The sequence below is a fragment of the Limulus polyphemus genome, unplaced genomic scaffold (assembly GCF_000517525.1).
Source record: "Limulus polyphemus unplaced genomic scaffold, Limulus_polyphemus-2.1.2 Scaffold1357, whole genome shotgun sequence".
NCBI classification, from domain to species: domain Eukaryota; kingdom Metazoa; phylum Arthropoda; class Merostomata; order Xiphosura; family Limulidae; genus Limulus; species Limulus polyphemus.
In genome coordinates, this window is record NW_013666967.1 from 92,036 (window position 1) to 111,980 (window position 19,945).

The following is a 19,945-nucleotide window of genomic DNA, read 5'->3' on the forward strand; positions in this document are numbered from 1 at the left end:
AATAGTTATGAAAAATGCATTAAATAAAAAATGCCCCCCAGTGGCAAAGCGATAAGTACAGATAGACCATCATGTAGTTTTGTGCTTAACTACAAACAAACAAAATAATTATGACCCATCATATATATATGAAATATACAAATTTTAGTTATTTGTTATTAAACTTATGTACTTTTGTAAATGATTAAAATAGTTTATGGTCTTCTGAGATAGATATCTAACTTAAACTCTTTGACAAGGTCACTTTGGCCATTAGATCCTGAAGGCTTGAGGCACTCTCGAGCCTCAGGCCTCTTCGTGGCCTGTAATGATGCAAGAGCAGTGACAACAGTCCTGAAACAGAAAGTTTGTGAGTAAAGAAAAACTGTAGTTGTTTGAAACATTACTAGTTTATCAGGACTGTATACATGTTAAGACATCTTTAAAAGTTTTTAGAACTTTTACCATGGACTCTTTAATGTACAACTTTGCAAAATAATTCAACTATTTGATTCCAATTGCAGTATTATTACTAGATGGTTAATATCAATTGTTTTGTTGTTAACCACAAAGCTACACAATGGGATATTTGTGCTCTGCACAATGCAAATATCAAACTCACTTTGTAGTGCTACAAGCCTCCAAACTTGCTTCTAGAACTAAAATATTATGAAATTATTTCTTTACTAAATTGTGTTATTTTGCATATGGGCATACATATTTGTTGTGTAAAGTATTTATAATAGTGTAATTGAGTTTTCTTTAATTTTTATGTATTTTGTAGGTTCATATTAGAAAAGGAGTGTGAATCAGTCAGGATAAATGAGATATAAGGGCAAATAAAAAGGATTCTGTTGAAGTATAGGAGTCTGGTAAGATTAAAAACCATAGTTTGGAGGGGGAAATTTGCACAACAACTAAAAGTGCTACCTGTACCCCACTGACTCCTTGTAAGTATGACACAGTCAAAGGTGAGAATATGAATTCTTTAGGATGTTTAAGTTATAAAAAATGTTTATTAGTTGTAAACCCCCATCTAGGTTTGAAGTTAAAATATTATGTAATCAACATCTCTTTATGAGTTGTCAATGATGTATTAAAATTACTTTATCTAAAATTAAGTTTGTTTTTTTGAAGAACATTACATTTTATTTCCATGTTTTATACCATGTTGTTACAGCAGAATGGTATTCCAGATGAAGAGGTAACCAAAAGAAGTGCCAAAGTTGGACCTTACATAACAGAAAAAATGATGGATACAAATAAAGGAATAAAAAAGCAACAGAAAGTTACTCAATGTTCCTAACAAACTAGAGGTTAACGATGAAGTGATATTTTTATGTAACAAAAAACTACATAGGAAATAGAATGTAAAGTTATGTAGTAATAAAAGCTAGTTTAAATTAAAATGACTATGTTATTTAATATCTTCAAAGAAAACTTTTGCCTAAACATCTTAAGATGAATTAAACTTTTAAATATTTTAATTTCACAGAATAGAAAAAAATTGTAAAAATGCAGTGCTTTCAAAAGGCTATTCATTATTACCTAGTTCAACAAAGTGTCTCATTTAAGGTAAAATTTAAAACAAACGGGTAATTAAAAAATAAACAGCAATATAAATTTTATATAATCACCAGAAAGAAATGGGAACCATAAAGTTGTATGATTAGCTTTAGACCAACCAGTTCAGAATGGTGTACCCATAATTCTAAGTCTGATGATGGTCGAAAGAAGTTGTGAAATAGAGCATCTTGCTAAGATCACTGTTCCCTGTGAATGAAGCCAGACAAATCACTCACTGACATTCAAAGATACAGAAAAAAGTATTTGAATTGTTTCCTGAAGTAATTCAGGCAGATAACTGTCTGTAATTGCTGGACTCTGGAAGAGGCTATATAATGCCTAGTTCGAAGTTTAGTTGATCTGGCCCTAGGCTCCATCATGCACTTTTACAATGAGTAGCACTAGAAGTGCAAGAGAGTCATTACTAATTAAGTTACACTAGAGGTTCAGATTGGTGGGAAACAGATCAATCCCATCAGATCAAATTCAAGGATCAAAAGGATACTGCTAAACATTTGACTGCTTGTACAGATCATCTGTACCATTTACATTTTAAAATTTACCTAAAATGGCCTCAATAGATCAGAAGGATATTTTCGTTGACAAATTGGTGGAAGAGTTATCCAGTGAGATGATGCAGCATCACCTGAGTGTGTGTGATCTATTCACCTTTACTGAGGCAGTTTCTACTGTGATGTTATATGAAGTGGCAATGAGCCAGTCACAAGAGTGGTTTGTGCACCTGTTCTACTAAACTGCCACTTTATTACCAGATCTCACTAAGGTGGAGACACACTTCAGATGAAGTGAAGAATACCATCAACCATTCTAGTCTCTGAAGTGTGCTTTAGTAGAAGTCCTGGTGCTATACCAAAATTGTGAATTCCTGCTAGACACTGACACCAGTGATAGTGGAATTGGAGCAGTATTATCACAGTTAAAAGATGAATCAGAATGTGTAATCATACATCTAGTCATGTTATTATCGCTCATGAACAAAGATATTGTATGGAAAAGAAAGAACTCCTTGCAGTTGTCTTCATAAAATACTTTTGTCACTACTTGTATAGTAAAAAGTTTGGATGCATCACTGAAATGGCTGTTAAACTTTAAAATTTACAAATGGATGATAACATGCTGGATAACTGTTGCAAGAATATGATTTCAGCTGACATTATTGCCCACGCCTACAACACTAAAATGCAGATTGATTGTGTCACCACATGATTAGACCATTTCTGTTCATTGAATGTCTTAATCCTGAACATTGTATGGGAATCGAAAATGTTACTGCCATACTGATGAAAAGCCATAAAGTAGAAAATTTTACTGGTGTGTAGATGCTATAATTAATGCTTTGGAAAGGGCAACTGAAAGACCCAGATCTAGCATGGGTACTTCTTGTTGTGCAGAAAGACAGTGGGACTGACTCAAGTTGAGGAATGTGGTACAGATACACATAACCTATGTAACTAGTACGAGCAGTTATGAATGGAGGAAGGTGTGCTGTACCATTGTTATCGACCACTGAGCAGTCATTCTCAGCACGTGCTACAGTTAGTGGTCCACAGAGCTTTGAAGCAAGAGATCCTCAAGACTTTGCATACCACAAAGATTTAAGGACATTGAGGTGTTTCATGCACTTGTGCTATTGTTTGATGCAAGTTCTTCTGGCCATATTTGAGTCGAGATGTTCAGTGCTGGTGTAGATTCTGTACAGTGTGTGTCACCCAGAGAAAAAGCTGGCCTAAACAGGTTAAATACCAACAAAGAATTGTTAGTTTATGTTGTTGTTTTTTTCTAGAGGATTGTCCTGGATAACTCCCAGAGTTGGAACATACTTTATGAAGTGGGATGAAGCTTATCCATTGTTCAGTGTGTCCACACATTCTGTGGCTGATATGCTGGCAGAGCACCTGATAGCCTGGTTTGAAGCACATAAAGAGATCCAAATGGATCAGGAATCTAAATTTAACAGCAAACTGTTTTCTCGATTGTATAAAGTATTGAGTGTGTTGAAGACATGCACTTCACCTTATTATCCCCAGTCTGATAGTCTAGTGATATGAGTGATACTGAATATTGAGGGTATGCTTTATAAGTTTGTTAACATTGACTGAACTGACTGAGACAAACACTTACTCTGCAGCATGATGGTGGACTACTTTGCAAGTGAACAGAGATTAACAGGTTGTTCATGAGTAAACTCATGTTTGACAGAGAAGTTTTGTTCCCTGTAGAAGTGATGTTTGATCACCCACATAGAGTGGATGTCCTACAATGTCCACAAGAATATGTACAGTGCTAAGATCTGTATTGGCTGACATGCATGAATTTGTACGTCAACAGCTAGAAAAGGCTGCCATTCAACAGAAGAGGTGTCACAATAAAACAGTAAAGGAACAAATAAAAGGAATCAGAGATTGGGCATGGGTTTGGTATGTGCCGGCAGCATGGAAGCCTCTTACTTGTGTCTGAAAAGGATCTCTATTTGTGCTCCAATGAGTTAATCAATTATCAAATGAATTACAACAATCAAGGAGTATGCATACGCAAGTAGACGTGTCCAATGAATGTCTGGTGAAGTGGTTTGACCATGTGTCAGAAGAATAGGTAGTCAAATCAAAATAGGAGAAGAGAGCTGACAGTACCTATCTGGCTGTTCAGGATGTGTCAGATGGAGAAGTGCTGAACTTAGAGGCAAGACACAACTTGACAGTCCACAGAACCACTGCTGAAGTCCTCACAATTGACATACAGCCAGGATGGTCATGTGGTTGAAGAATCACTGATTGAAAGGAAGTGGCAATCATTACTTTTTTTAGCTACCAAGTGATGTTCACTATACAATGTATGCACCATCTTGTGTAATTACCACTTGTTTGACTTGAAGCTAAGGTGGCTGATCAGTACAACTGAAGATAATAGCTAGGAGTTTGAAAACTCAGCTGAACGGACATTGTGGCTCTTTCTTTCTGAGTCATTGAGTGGTATTTTTGAGTATAGTGTATGCACTACACCATAGGATTACCACTCACATATCTGAGGTAAGTATAGTTTGTTGAGTGCAAAATTAAAGAAGCCAAAAGGGTTCTGCAACCCTTATTTTCTGAACTATTGAGCAATTTCAGTAAAAGAGATATCAATAGGATATCAAATGACAGCTGCTCAATCCACACAATTAGGATGGCTGGTGTGAGTTGATGTAATACCTAGTTCATCAACAATCTGAGAAACTGATGATGATAACTAGGAGTTCCAAAAATTCAGTTGAAAGGACTTTGTAACCATTGCTTTCTATGCTACCAAATGATTTGTCTGAGGGAATATTAGAGTTTTACTCGAATCATTCACCTGATTTAGCTGAGTGGTGGGAACTAGAGAGAGAGAGAGAGTATCATATGATCTGAAAGGTGTCTAAGTTCTCCATGTGCAGTGAGAGAGTTGTTTTTCATCTGATTATGTATTGACATATGTTATACAAAGAGCACAAATATGAATACCAACTTCCATTAATTTAGCTAAAATATCTCAGTTTATCTGAGTTCTGTTGATTATTTATTTTGTGATGCCTGAAAAGAAAAGCATGTGAAGACCTCATCTTCTGAGCAGTAGCTTGAAAGTAACCTGAGATGGTTCTGAAGTAATTTTGGTAGCAGCCAAAGGCAGTCTGTTGAAAGCTATTAAGTGTATGTGATGAAGTGTAATAGAGACATATGTATATGGCAATATATGTGTATAAATAAATACATGTGTGTGGACCCACATGCATGTATAACATTACATGAAGTCATTCATGAGTGTTTTACAACACGATTGGATAAATCTCACAAAAAATGCAACTATTAAGCCACATATGAATTGAAATAAAGGATTTAATCTTAATGTTAAGATATGCTGATATCAGGTTAACTGTGATTACTGACCTGTAAGGTATTATTTGAAGATACAATGTACCTGTTATTTTGAATAATACTTGTGAAAAAATGTTTCAATTTCGACATTGAGGTACTTGGCAAGTAGTGAATATTTCATGAAAAGACAAGATTAACAGAAGACTACTGTGAAGAGATGCCTACTTAGCCAAAAACACTGGCCAGAGCAGACCAGCTAATGACCAATCTCTCCACCATCTGACCAGTGGAGTAGATGTCAGACATCAAACCTGAGTTTCACACACACTAAAAAGGTCATGGCAAGTGACCCCTCTGGGAGCTCCTTCATCAGGAAGTTGAGGTTCCATTTCTCAATGTAAATATGTCTTTGTAAGTTGATCTTATTTACTTACTTTATATTTTAATGGAATATCTTTTGTTTATATGTGCAAAGCTGTTTTGATTAAGCCTTGCTTTCTTATTTGTGAACCGGGTTTAATTTTGTGTATGTATCTGTTACCTAGACCATTATTTTCCATGTGATTTACTATGAAGATTCTTTTTTGTAGTTTACTGAAAATGTTAATCAATGCTTTTTTTGTACAACTGTGAAGGGTTTATTCTATATCTTATATTAAATAGTTCATTTAATAAATTGCATTTTGTATCATACTGAAGTTACGACTATGGTCTGTTTATTAAAGTTTGATTTAATAATGTCTACTTATATCCAAGAGTTTTCATTTTGTTTTACTTTATGCATCTACATAGTAGTGTGTTAGGCTATCCACTCTTAAAGGAAGTAGGTGATCATTATTTGAGGATCATTTTAATAATACCTAGTTTTCTATGTTGAAAAGTTCATAAGTACATGTGTACATGCATCTTTGACAAAGGGTTCATTTTGATGTTATGTGCTCTTTCTATGCTAAACGGTTTTTGTTTGATTGTACTTTTTTTTATCTAAAATTATAATTTTCCTATACTGAAAATGTATTTCCAATAGGTACTTACCTCCTCTCATATAAAGAGCTATTCTTGTTCAGTGCTGTACTCTGTATGCAAAACGTTTTTTTACGCATGACACAGGCCTTCTATCTCTCCTCCATTGGAATTGACTAATTTCAATGCGTCCCTCATGCGTCAACCCTCCACCAATAAGAGTGTGACATACTCTCATGATGCATGTGGCTCCCTCTGTTCAATTCTACCAAACTATCACTTCAAGTTTTGGCAGAAAATGGAAGCCCGGGTTTTCAGTGAGGAAGAAGGGTGGGAAGTGTGAGAGGAAGTAGGTACCTATCGGAAATACATTTTCAGTATTGGAAAATTATAATATCTGATATGGTCCATTACCTTCTCTCACATAAATAGCTAGAATCCCACATTGAATAGGTGGAAGGACTTGTGTGAGGGAAAGAAAGAAGCATCCATTGAAAGCTTCCGAAGGACACTCCCTAAGATGAGACAGATTCTAAGATCTGATGTGGGGAACTGCACCACTTCTGAACCAGGTATACTCTTCACCCATCATAGAAACATGTCGCATATTTCGGCAGAAAACAGAGGAGCACATCCAACTGGGAGGGAACTATGACTGGAAAGTGATCCAAACCATGCAATATTTATGAAACTCAATCCCAGAAATTATAAGAGTGGGTAAACTGAAAAGGATGTGCACCTAGGTGTAGAGTAGCTACGGTGCGACGGACCATACATGGCAAGTAAACTACATCCCAAACCCATGCCACTTGGAACTGATATCCACGAGAGGGTGAGGTGAGGATCATACTGTTGATTAGTCAACTACAACCCAAAACCCAGCTGCCGGGTACTGACATCCATGTGGGAGTAGGAAAGAGGATCATACCACTGACAAGTCGACTACAATCCAAATCCCAGGCCACAGGGAACCGACATTCATGTGGGGGTAGGAAAGAGGATCACACCATCTTGACCTCATGTTCATGAGTAACTAGTACCCCCCCCCCCCAACTCATGAACGAAGCGCATGTGAATATGATAAATTGATAGATCGATCAGGGAACCCGACATCTGGTATATTAACATCCTTGGAATAAGAAACATTGACGGATAGTGGAAGGGAAAGAACCATAACAACCTGCAATAACCTCCATTATGACCCACAACACTGACGTATTATCAATAAGGGAAGAATATAGACATTTGTAATATAACTATGAGGACTTATGTTGATTGGTTCTACTCTAAATCCAACATCTGGCCACTGGGAACCTGACATCCACATGGGGGTAGGAAGATGGATCTCAATCAATGTGGTGAACTGCAAGTTTAATGTCTCACTCCCACTTGTTTTTATGTTTCATATTGGAGGATATCACATCATCTACATCAGTAGAACACCATCACCCTACTCTCAACTGAATGGTTTTATAATCATTTCTATAATTTGTTTGTATTTCATTAACCCATTCAGAAGGATGCCTCCATGGTCCACTACCCCAGCAGCTTGGAAATGGAAAATGGTAAGGACTGTCAAACTCCACTAGAAAAAAAGAGGGGTAAAATGTGGTGGAGAGTCTGGAGGAATGACAACACCTGAGACAGTGCAATGGGTAACCACAAAACCCTATTTTTAGAAGCTGACCATACCGATTTATTCAAGACAAAGCATGGCAGGGATGGGAAGCTATCCCCTTCTGCTTTACCCATGTAGTCCATGGGTAAACTTATGAAGCCATTCTATTTGGAGGATAAACCTACAAGCAATCTTGTGGAACACTCCATCTCTGCAGTGTACATTGTGTGGCCATGGGATTATAATATGCAAGTCGACATGGCTTGACAGTACCAATTTGAACACTTAAAGAATACTTGATCAAGCACCACTCACCAAAGATCGAGATCCATTCAATAAACATTAATAAAAGGGGAAAAAGGCCTCTGAAAAGGAAAATTAAGAAAAAAACTAAAAAAAACTTACCCAGTCAAAGTCTCACTGAATTCTGATATTGTAGAATGACTACAGGCAGAAGATTATAACATGATGAGGAAGAAAACTGCAATCTGATGCAAACAGTGAAAGACAAATGTATCATGGGTAGTTTACAGACCCGATTGAAGAAGTACCTCCAAAGGACGACAAAGATGAAATGTCAATGAAAAGTTAAGGTGTCGATTTGTGTGAGAAGACACTCAGAACAATGTATGGGAGGAAAAAGATAAAGAGTAAGAAGCCAAACAAATGAAAAGCCAAAGCCAATTGGAGAAGGAGGAACAGAGAATGGTTGCCAAGGAAGAAAGAGGTTGGAATGGACACCACGGAAGGAAGCTGTGCAGGCAATATAACAGAGAAGAGCATGTAAAGGATATAGAAGTCTATCTGGATCAGGTCAAGGATAAAGATGTGAAATGGAAGAGAGGGAAAGCAGCTAAATGGAGGAGTTATCCTCATGAGCCGCAAAGTGTGAGGGAGGAAAAATGATCCTGAGAAAGGAGCAGATATGTAGAAGGATAAAGAGTATGTGAAACATCAATGGCAAATAAACAGATTACTGACATCCATAGGCAAATAGGAGAAGGAAAGAAGACATAAGGGAAGGTGAAACAAGGAATACTGGGAGAGTGGTTCAAACATAGGCAGTGAGGCAGTGTAGGACCACATTAATATCCCCATCCAGAAGAGCAGCCTGCTGTGGCAGATGATACATCCAGAAGGAACACACATCTATAGGTAAAGTGTGGGAGAGGGAAATATTTGCTGGATCGGGAAAAACGAAAGGAGACAGAAGACCCCCAATCCAAAAGTCAAAGAGGAAATCCACATGACAAAAAATAGTGGGTTGATCAGGGGAAAACCCCGGACACAGAAACCACTAACAGTAAAATTCCATTTGTGTTGAGAAACTTCCATGTAGGAAGTGCAAATGAAACAGACCAGTAAAGAGCCTAACCATCGGGAGAAGTCAGATCATCTCGCCAATGAAAAGAAGAAAAACAGGCATGAAGACGGAAGACAGGAAGGTCTGGATGAAACACTGGTAACTGAGGGTGACAAAAAAGGGCCAGTGGCAGAGGAAAAGGTAACAAAGGAAGAAGTTAGAGCTGGAGAAGCCACAGAAACCACAGCTGAGATGGCCAGGAAAGAGCTATCAGAAGAACTGAACATGGAGTGTCAAGGATCAACGAAATCACCTGGAGAAGAGGGAGAATGGGAGGATAGACAAATGTGTAGGTCCAATCCTGGCTTAAAACATTGATAGCCAGCACAAGAAGACGAGGAACTGGAGACCAAAACCAAGGTAATTTGTTGTTAAGGGGCATAGCAAAAGCTTCAATGTGAGGAGTACCCTACTGAAGTCAATGCCACTGAAAAAGCAAAGGGATTGAGAGACCACTATGTTGGATAAATGTTGTCTGGACAAGAATCCAATCCACAACAAGCCCCAAAAGAAGATCAAACATAAGAATACAAAGGGATGAAGAATGGATGCCATCCTGGTGACTGAGATAAGCAGCCACTGAAGAAAATTCGGATTGGATCATTACAAGATAATTTCTGGTCAGATGGAGAAAATGAACCAAAACATGATCATCTTACAGCAAGAAGCTCCAGGATGTTGATAGAATAAGACCTCTTAGCTACAGATCAAAAACCCCTCACACCCGCTGTCCTACCGGGGGACCAGCTCTTTCTTTAATCAATAGTCCTGTAACATTAAAAAAAATTAATAGAAATCCAATATGTAAAAAAGAATTATAATAAAGTTATACTGCATAAAATGGTTTCACATACAGTAAGAAACACTATTTGATATATCAAAATAATGGATTTTGTAATATTATCTGTAGTCAAGGAAAGACATGCTGGTTTACCTGACTTATCTAATTATCTTTAACCATATTCCTTGTTCCTGCAACATATCAACAATATTTCTTTTTCAAGATAAAAAATAAAAAGGTTGGCAGCATGTTTTATTATTTTTTCAAAGTTGTGACTTAAGCCAAATAATCTAAAAATGTTTAATTAAAGAAATAAAAATCTTAATGATAATCTAAATATTTATCCAAGCATATCATAAATATTTTTCATACAAAAGTCATTCAGATTATCATAGCATACTTATATAATGATTCTTAATACTGATATAATTGGACTATGTTTCAATAACACTAGTCGACAAACTCAAACTTTTTTCTCCCATCAAAGATGTAAGTAGACTTTTCTAGACCAGTTTTACATGCTGATTCCAAATCTGTTTTCTTCTAGCACATCTAGTTATCGAAATATTACTGGTGTTAATTTCAGCACAATTTAGGTAATAATCACACATAAGGCTAGTTAATGTTACAAATTTATTCATTTTTCAATATAACTCTCATAAATGTTATACACACACACCATGCACTTGGTTAAATTTATACAGTACACACTTATGAAAAAATAAATGTACAACAACTTAAATTATAATTAAGGCAATAACCTTTCAAATTTGATTGGTCTCATCACAAAAACTTGATGTGCTAGAGGAAAACCAAAAACAGATTTGGAATCAGCATCCCAAGAGCTATCTAGCCCACCTATAATTATATCTGATAAAAATGACTTGTTGGCCAGTGTAATCTAAAGCAAATTTGGATAAGCCTCCTTGTGAGGTAAACAAAATTTAGTGTCCTCAAACACTGTTAAGGGTTCCAAGATAAGGATACTCTCTGTAATCTAAAGATGATGATAAGAAAAACACTTGTCACCAGTTTCACTATTCAAACAAACCAGAATCAACTGCTTCTTTAAACTAAACATGCTGACAAAAGAAAACTATGGTCACCTGATAAAAGGCAAAAGTTTATGTACTTCATAACATAAAGACCCCAATATGAATGCCATTTTTCTGAGCTTTATATTACACACTATCTGATAAAGGGGGTTATCAATAACCTGTAACATGACCAATAACTTCAAAATGGGCACCATATTTATAAGTTTAAAAAGTTGATGAAAGCAAACCTTAGTTAAGTGTGACACTGTCTACAGACTCCAGAATTGACATGATCTTTGCGAGTAAAATAAGTCATGATAGAAAAAAACTGCCAAAACATTGTAAAAGTATTTCAGAGTCAACATAATATTTGAAAAAGCCGAAGAGAAAAGAAGAAAACTTTTTCACTTTTTATATTGTTAAAGTACTCCAGAATCATCATAAGTATGCAGTGATTGTGAACTAAACAAAATTAAGACTCTTATTCCTCTGTAAGTTTTTATCTTATTTTTCTAGGTAATGACTATATTTCTATAAAGCCAGCTTTTTCAAATACTGAAATATACTAGACAAGAAATAGAACTAAAAATATAATAAAGAAATATAAAATCTATGGACTAATTAATTAACACACATACAAAAAGTGACCATTTTGACTTTGCACGCCCACTGTTAAAAAAAAGAAAAAGTAAAACTTTAAACTCACTCTTTATTCCTTCCATAAGTTACTCACACTGTTAGAAAAATAAAAATGTTTTATCTGGAGCCTAGCATGTTTTTGACAAATCATGAGCTTGTGTCTTCTCATCCTATTGTCTTCACAATACAGCATAAAGAAATCAGATGTCTTTATCTTATCCATCCTCTGGATAAACTTCAATAAGATCCACCTCTTATCCTAGTATATTCAAGAAAAAATAAGTTAAAAGATCGTAAATATATAATATAACCTGTCCATCCCCAAATCTTCTTAGTAGCCCTCCTCTGAAGTCTTTTCTCCAATAACTCAGTAATCTTTCCTAGATAAAGAGGCCAAAATTGTACACTGTATTCCAAGTAAGGCCTAACAAGTAGTAACAGAGAACTGCCTCAATGGCTTGAGTAACTTATCCATCACTATGCCAAGATTCTTTTCTTTAGTCATGCTACTGAGTGGGTTCTCTTCCATATTGGATATGTGATCCAAATTTATTATTTTTAATTTATTATAATTAAAGGTTATTTAACAAATATTTCCCAAACTTATCAACTGATTCAAGTCATTGTGAAATACCTCATCATCCTCAATACAGCTAGAAATACCCATCAGCAAAACTTATTAATTATGCCCCTATCAATGTTATTAACATAAATGAGAAAAATCATAATGAAGATCTGACCTCTGAGCAGTCCACTACTAAATAAAGCTAGTTTGACCATTCTATTTATAACAACCTTTTGTTTTCTCCCATCCAACCAGTCTACAATCCAATTAATAAGTCTTCCCCAACACATACCAATGTGGTTTTCTTAACTAATCTTCTGCTTGGCACATTATTAAAAACTTCTTGAAAAATCTAAGTAAATCTGTGAATACCATTTCCATTGTCCAGGTAACAAGTAAAATACTTAAGAAAAATTAACACGTTAGTAAAGTCACGACTTTCTTTAGTGAATCAGTACTAGCTTTCTTTTATCAGACTCTCTAGAATTTAACCCATTACATTAGTAACTCTTCAGTCCTCAGGCACATGTCCACTATCTGCTGACCTACCAAAAATGAGAGAGTCTTGTATACCTGATCTCTGACCTATTTTCAAGCCTTGGGAAAACCATGTCTAGTCTGGGTGCTTTATCCATTTTTAATTCCCAAATCTTTCTGTTTACCATACATGGTTCAGGGCAATTCCAGTATCTTCTATAGAATATACCATTTGTCAAGAATATTAATAATAACAATACATTTAAAATTTCATCCATCTTATAAACTTTAAAAAAAACAAAAAAACTTTCAGCATCCTTCTAAAAGAGTACTTTTGGAAGTTAAAAATAATTAAATACATGATTATCCTCTCTGTAAACTTACCTGTTAGGTGTTCTTCTCACAGCACAACATATCTCACTGTAAATATAAGAAAGAGAGCAAAACAATTTTTAAAACATATTTGCCAAAGGAGATTTGCTATGATACATAGACAACTGATAACATTGTGGCTTCCCGATTTTAAGCTTACAGTACTAAACAGCACCAGTCACATCGTCATCAAGTTTGTCTGTGTTTTTAGTTAGAATAATAAATAAATCTGTGTAAGAAGTGGGTGAACATTTTTATCTACCACTGAAGAGTGAATATTTTGAATTATGTAAAACTGGAATGAATTTTGATGAGTCTTCATCTTCTTTTAAAACTGATGATATGATTGCAGACATTGGCACAGCAGGGTTAATAGGAAAGATACAGCATGATGTCATTAAGTGTTTTTTTTGGGAGGAACAGGGAATGTTAGCTGAAAAAACGTGTTAAAATTTGCAACAGAGTTGGATAATTTAGAAAATTATGTTGACACACAAACTGGTCTTGGAAACTGCTTTCACAGGTCCTATGACTAAGTGACATGGGTGTTTTCTCATCAGTGTCCACATCTAGAAATTGTTACCAACTCAGATTTAGAAATTCCCACATCTATCTTCTCGTGTTTGACTGAAGTGCCACATGTACAAAGACTTGATTGACAATAATTTTTATTTGGTGTAACCTAGCAGCAAGGTTGACATTTCAAATGGTGTTAATGTGTATATATATATATATATATATATATGCATTAATTTGATGTTTGAATAGCATATCAGTCAGGTTATTAACAAAAAACACACAATTCCCTCTTTTAGGTAGCTGAAAGCATCTGAAGAGAAACTGGAATTATTTTTTTTATCTGGCCTAATACTTCTAATATTACAATAACAACAACTAAATTCATTCTTGAATCTTCTATGATTGTCTTTTAATCTGATAAACTTATCTTTAAAACTATCATTTAATCTTTAATGCTCTAAGCATCCTATTTCCAATCTCCACACTGCCCCATCAATTTGTTTATTCTCAATCTCCCAAAACCCTTTACTGCTATGCAAGTTCAGTTAAGACTATTTTAAATGAGTATCTTTAAAGCTTTTCCAAAATTTCTATTACATAGCTTGCTTACGTGGAGTCCATTTCTAGTATGAAATTCACCATTACCATGAAAATCATCCTATAGGTCTAACTAACCCAAATGTTGCTCTAAACACATCCCTGATAATCTTTCATTTGAGCCTTAGATACTGTTGAGTAAACTGATCATTCCTGCATTGGGATTGAGGAAGTACTTTCAAAAGATATACATTTGTTTCTATCCTTAAATCTCTAAAGAAATTCTTTATAGTTTTTTTATATCTTCCAACATAATTTGCTTCTACACACACTACAGAAAAATGAATATTTCTTAGTACAAGTAACTAAACTTTTTATGATAATCTATAATGTCTTGTACATTTACACATGGCAAGCAAGTTTGAGTTCTAGTTTTTCTATGCTCCCTTCCTGCAAATAACATAATATTTTGGGACAACATGGGACCTATTGGTCCATCTTGGCTGTTCCATCCTTAAAAGTAAATTTAAATGATTAAAAAATAAAAAAATTAAACCCAGCCCTTTTCATTCATATACTTATCAAGCTTTTTCTTAAACTCACTTAAATTTACTGCCTCTAAAACATCTGAAGGCAACCCATTCCAAAGACCAACAACCCTGTTATTTTATAGCTGTGTCCCCTAGTCCTACTATTCTCATTATTAAATAATAAAAAAGATGATACATCAACACTATCAATTCCCTTTACAATCTTAAACACCTCAATCAAATCCCCCCTAACTCTTCTTTTTTCAAGAGAAAACAATTTGAAAGATTTCAGCCTCTCATTGTATGACAACCCCTCTAACCCAGGCATCATTCTAGTAACTCTTCCCTGAATTCTTTCTAACAATTCAATGTCCTTCCTATGGTAAGGAGCCCAAGACTGAACACAATATTCCAAATGTGGCCTAACCAGTGATCTGTACAAATGAAATTATAATCTCTTTAGACTTGTGTTCAATACTTCTGTAGATACAACCTAAAATCCTATTTGCCTTACCACTAGCAACAGCACACTCCTTGGATGGCTTTAGAGACTCATCAAATATTACATCAAAATCCCTTTCCTTCATAACACTATTAAGGTTATTTCCATCCAAATTATACTTATAATTCAAATTATCAGTATATTATATAAACCTCTTGATTATAATGTTCCTCAGTGCAAGTAGCCAAAAGTTCAAATAGATTAGTTTGGTAACAAAATGCTAACTGAACCTGCTTCTATAGCCCTAACTTTTATACTCCTGTGCACCCTTGTAAATCCAGAACTCTCATTTCCACCTCCATCCTCCAAAAGCAACCTTTACTCTAACTTTATCCCCTTCCTCCCTTACTTACTGCTCCTAATCTACTATTCCTCCTCTAATAGCACTGTCTTCTAAGCTATCTCTGACTTGTCCTTAAGTAAGTAACCTCTGCAAGTGTAGTGTATTGTATCTTTAAGATGCTAACATTCATAAAATTGCTCAAATTATGAGCTTTTGTAACAATGGCTTTGAATTTTAAAATTTTATCTTTCGTAAAGGTGGTTCCAATAAATAGCAAGTTTAATATTATTGAACCTACATGGTTTAAATCCAACAAGTAATACAGGTTGAACATATCAAATAAACATAAATCTCGATTTTGTTTAGTTAATGTGCATAGAATGTTCGCAACATTTGTTGTTACTTTCCATCCTAAACTGAAGGCTTTTGTTTTTCAGGTATTTTAGGCTATATTACCTCTATGTTTCTGGGTTTTCCAAATGCAAAATCTACCAGGATTCAAAATTTCCATTTTTCTTATGCAAATACTTAAAACTGAGTTTTGTAACCATTATCCCATGATTACTGCAATGAACTTTGCACATTGATAATTTTAAAACATATATTTATCTAAGGATAAAATAAGAATGCAGCTTAGTTAAGGTGTAAAACAAAGATATAAATACATAAAATGTAACAGACTGTTTACAATGGCTAGTTCCAAAGTCTAAAAAATATTGTATTGATATTGAAAACAACAACAAAAAACAAATAAACACTGAAGTTATTTGGTATTTTTTTGTAGTGCCAAGAAACTGAACATAAAAAAAGGTTATTACACTTTAGTATTGCTTATTTTTATTGTAACACATTAACATAACATTAAAGGACAACAGGGGTACTTTTGGTCCATCTGGACCGTCCATGGGCATGCACAGAAATTTCTCCAGGGAGAAAGGGCAAAGCCTAGATCAACATAATATTAATATATATATTGAATGAATAAAGAAAGAAATATGTTTCTCATTTTCCAGAGGGGGGGGGGCAAGTGCCCCTTGCTCACCCCCCCCTGCAATGATCACATTACCAATTATGTAATGCACAGTTAGCTCTGAGAAAGCCTTTATGTACACTTTCTACACCCCAATAACATCTATTTCAAATTTTCAAACTAATTTTTTTTATTATATAAAGATCAGATGGTGTTGAACATAATGATATCCTATTTACTCTTACAGGAAGATACTAACTGCCACATTTTTGTCAAACTTGAAGTTAGTAGTGGACTTTTAGCAGCTTTCTGCTCTCCTAGTGAGATATAATTGTTCATTGTTAAATATGTTGATTGATTAAACTAATTCTGAAGAGATATACTGTAAAGCACTTAAATTCAGACAAACTTCAAATAAATTACCATATAAAAAAATTGGATGACTGGTATCTTCTAGAGCAATTTAAATTCTTAACACCATTACACTGTTATAATTAAAACAACGATTTTGAAACATATTTTACAGAGATAACTGTATATACGGTATGATGTTTCTTTCGTAAATTGAACAAGTACTAAACAGAATGTTTGGTCTAGAACAATAACAAAGTCAAATGAACTGCACTGGATCTTGTACAATTAAAGCACAGGAACGCTGACGTGATATACGTAACACTAACTGTGAAAGAATATATATAATCATGCACAAACATAAACTGATAAAGTATGGGATATATGCCTTATTAATACCATAAATGTAATATTATTAACAGTAACGGTAGCAAACTAACATGGTATTCAATTTCAATCAGTAATTAAAAGTTCAGAGCTAAAATATGGTGTTTTTGTTCTTTCCGATGCATTATTAATACTAGATAAAAAAGAAAAATAGGTTTAAAAATATCAAAATGTTTTGTGATTTTGATAAAAGAATAGACTAGACAATCTAACTAACGGCATGAAATCGCCGCATAGAGTAAAGCAGATACATAGCGTTCAACCCATGCTTTCACCTCATCCGGGACTCTGTGTTGCTAGAAGCTGTTACTAGTTTAACCATTGTGTACGTACGCTGTAGGCTAAGCACTGTGTAATTCCAGTACTTCTAGTTTGAGAATAAGAGTTTCACGATCCCACAAATTTTAGTTAGTTGTAGGCTGCAAATAATATTTCACTGCTAGATAGTTTATGAGATTTGAAAACACGCCGTTATAACTAAAATTTCGGCCTAAAGGTAGATTCGATATTTAAAGTAAGATAAGAAGTTTGTTTGTCGTAACTAAGCCTTATCCTTGTAAATTTGAAAGTAAGTCACTAGCCAGTCTAGGCCTACCCATTGTTACATCAATTTAAGTCTAGTAAAGATATTGTGCAGTTGTTTACTTTAGACTGTGTAAAAAACAAACTAAAATAATAGTATAGAAATCTAAAATTATCATCTGGAAGTTAAATAACCGTTCTAAAGTAACTTAGTAAGTCTTACTTGAAGTTGAAATTGTTTACATATATTTTCTTCGCAACATGACCACGAAGATGATCAATGGTGAACCCGAACAAACTGACGCTAAAAGTAAAGATGATCAAGGAAACAGTGCATCTTCGAAAACGGGAAATACTGAAAGTGAAACATGGAACCAAACCAATGGTATTGCTACAGATACGTCAGATCTTAACGAGACAAACAAGGTAAGTGAAAGATAAGAATTACGATTAAATTTAAGAGATTTTTTAAACGTCTTTCCTAATCGCATATTAATAATACTTTGTTTAAAGAAGTAACCAAGTTTATTTTGAATTTAAGGTAAAATATATGATCTTATCCAAACTGTGATGTACTTAAGGAGAATTTCTAAATAAATGATTGAGAAATTACTTTTATTAAATTTTAATTTCATTAATCCAAGGTTTGAAGTAGGTTATCTTATGAACCAAATTTACTTTAGTGCATAATACTGATCGAATTTGTTTAATATTATCCCTATATGTGACATTATAATTATGAATCGCAACAAAATTACTTATCAATATTGATCAGAAGTTGGTTAATTCAGTTTATTGAACAACGCCCAGTGCCAGAAAAGCTGCTGTGTGTAAGACTAAAAATAAAGTGTTCTTGGGGAGTTCGAAATATTATATATGTATGGTTTTATGATTTGCAGGTACAGGAGGTTTTTTATATTTTTCTTAACCATAGGTTCATAACATAAATTCTACAGAGCTTTTCAACCGACTAGCCTAATTAGTACATACACAAAGCACATAAAATTAAGCAGTACAAGAACATTCACAACTATTCCATGTATTATAACTTAGAACTACTTTATTATTGGTTGAAGCTGGTAGCAACTCTGAACTCCAGTCGTTAAGTAGATCATTTCATAAAATATTTTAACTTAAGTGAATATGCGAAAGAGTGAACCACAGGAAGGATTTTTTTATAGATACTAAATTATATAGATAAGGACAACTTTTGTTGACAACTTATGGAGTTTGAATAGCAGCGTACCTCATATGTATAATGAGGGGGAGTTTATAGAGAGAATTGGAAGTTGTTCATAAGTGGTGTTATGATTATCAAAGATAAACCATGAAGTTCTTTCTTGATTTGTTTTTGTAGTTTTATGATATTGGATTTACTGCAAAAATATTACGACAAAGAGAATAGTTATACTTAAAATGGAAGAGTGATAAGTGATGATTTTTTTTTACCTTGTAGTTGTAGTGTCAGACGTATATCTATTCGCTTTAAAACATTTATTTGTCTAGATGAATTTTTGAATGTTTCAGGTTATCAGATAAGTTTCATATTTTAACACGAAGTCAACAGTAATACCGAGGATTTTAATTTCATATCATCAATTTTGAAACTTGGGTTGACCATTTGAGATTTTGGCCCCAGGGTAATGGGCTGAAACTTATTCGAGTGTGCTTTCATTACATTGTTTGAAAACAAATTTATCAATGTAACACTTCTTTTAAAGCACAAGCTTAATTAACATTATAATAATTACCATGTGCATTTCGAAGGTTTTGGTTCTAAGTTGTTATTGTTACCAGTGTATTTTCAAATTAATTCAAACTGTGTCAGAAGTGACATTTCTGGTCAACATGTGACGCATGTTGTTCATGACGTGTAATTGTTGTGAATAATATTAGTATAGACTTAAGATATACCGTATTTTTCGGAATATAAGACGCACCCTTATTTTGAAGACAAAGTTTTTGGGAAAAAAAAAGGCTACAGTCACATTTGAAAGATTTTTATTGAACAAAAATCCAATTTGATACTTTAAAAATTAGTATGTATTGTTCTAAACACAAAAGTGCTCAAAACATCAAAATAAGAAAATACCGTAAATCAAAAAAAAGTTTACTGTTATTTAGTTTGGT

The 19,945-nt window shown here is 34.3% G+C and overlaps 1 protein-coding gene and 1 long non-coding RNA gene across 4 annotated transcripts in view; one reads left to right on the top strand and one right to left on the bottom strand.

Annotated features, from left to right (window-relative positions):
• Positions 1 to 18,110, bottom strand: part of LOC111086722 — a 27,640-nt gene extending 9,530 nt beyond the window's left edge. Inside the window, exons 1-3 of the long non-coding RNA XR_002611447.1 lie at positions 18,039 to 18,110; positions 13,227 to 13,262; positions 12,112 to 12,180 (exon numbers count right to left, since the gene is read on the bottom strand). This is a non-coding gene — a long non-coding RNA (uncharacterized LOC111086722). The remainder of the gene's footprint in view (positions 1 to 12,111; positions 12,181 to 13,226; positions 13,263 to 18,038) is intronic.
• The window catches only part of LOC106463241 (RNA binding protein fox-1 homolog 2-like), a 106,048-nt gene continuing 103,711 nt past the window's right edge, over positions 17,609 to 19,945 (top strand). For 2 of the 3 annotated variants that reach the window (XM_022390686.1, XM_022390688.1), the window contains exons 1-2: positions 17,609 to 17,789; positions 18,089 to 18,241. In XM_022390686.1, the coding sequence (XP_022246394.1) occupies positions 18,089 to 18,241 (153 nt within the window). In that variant the 5' untranslated portion in view covers positions 17,609 to 17,789. Of the gene's footprint in view, positions 17,862 to 18,088; positions 18,242 to 19,945 lie in introns of all 3 variants that reach the window. The other variant, XM_022390687.1, reaches the window with a different exon arrangement.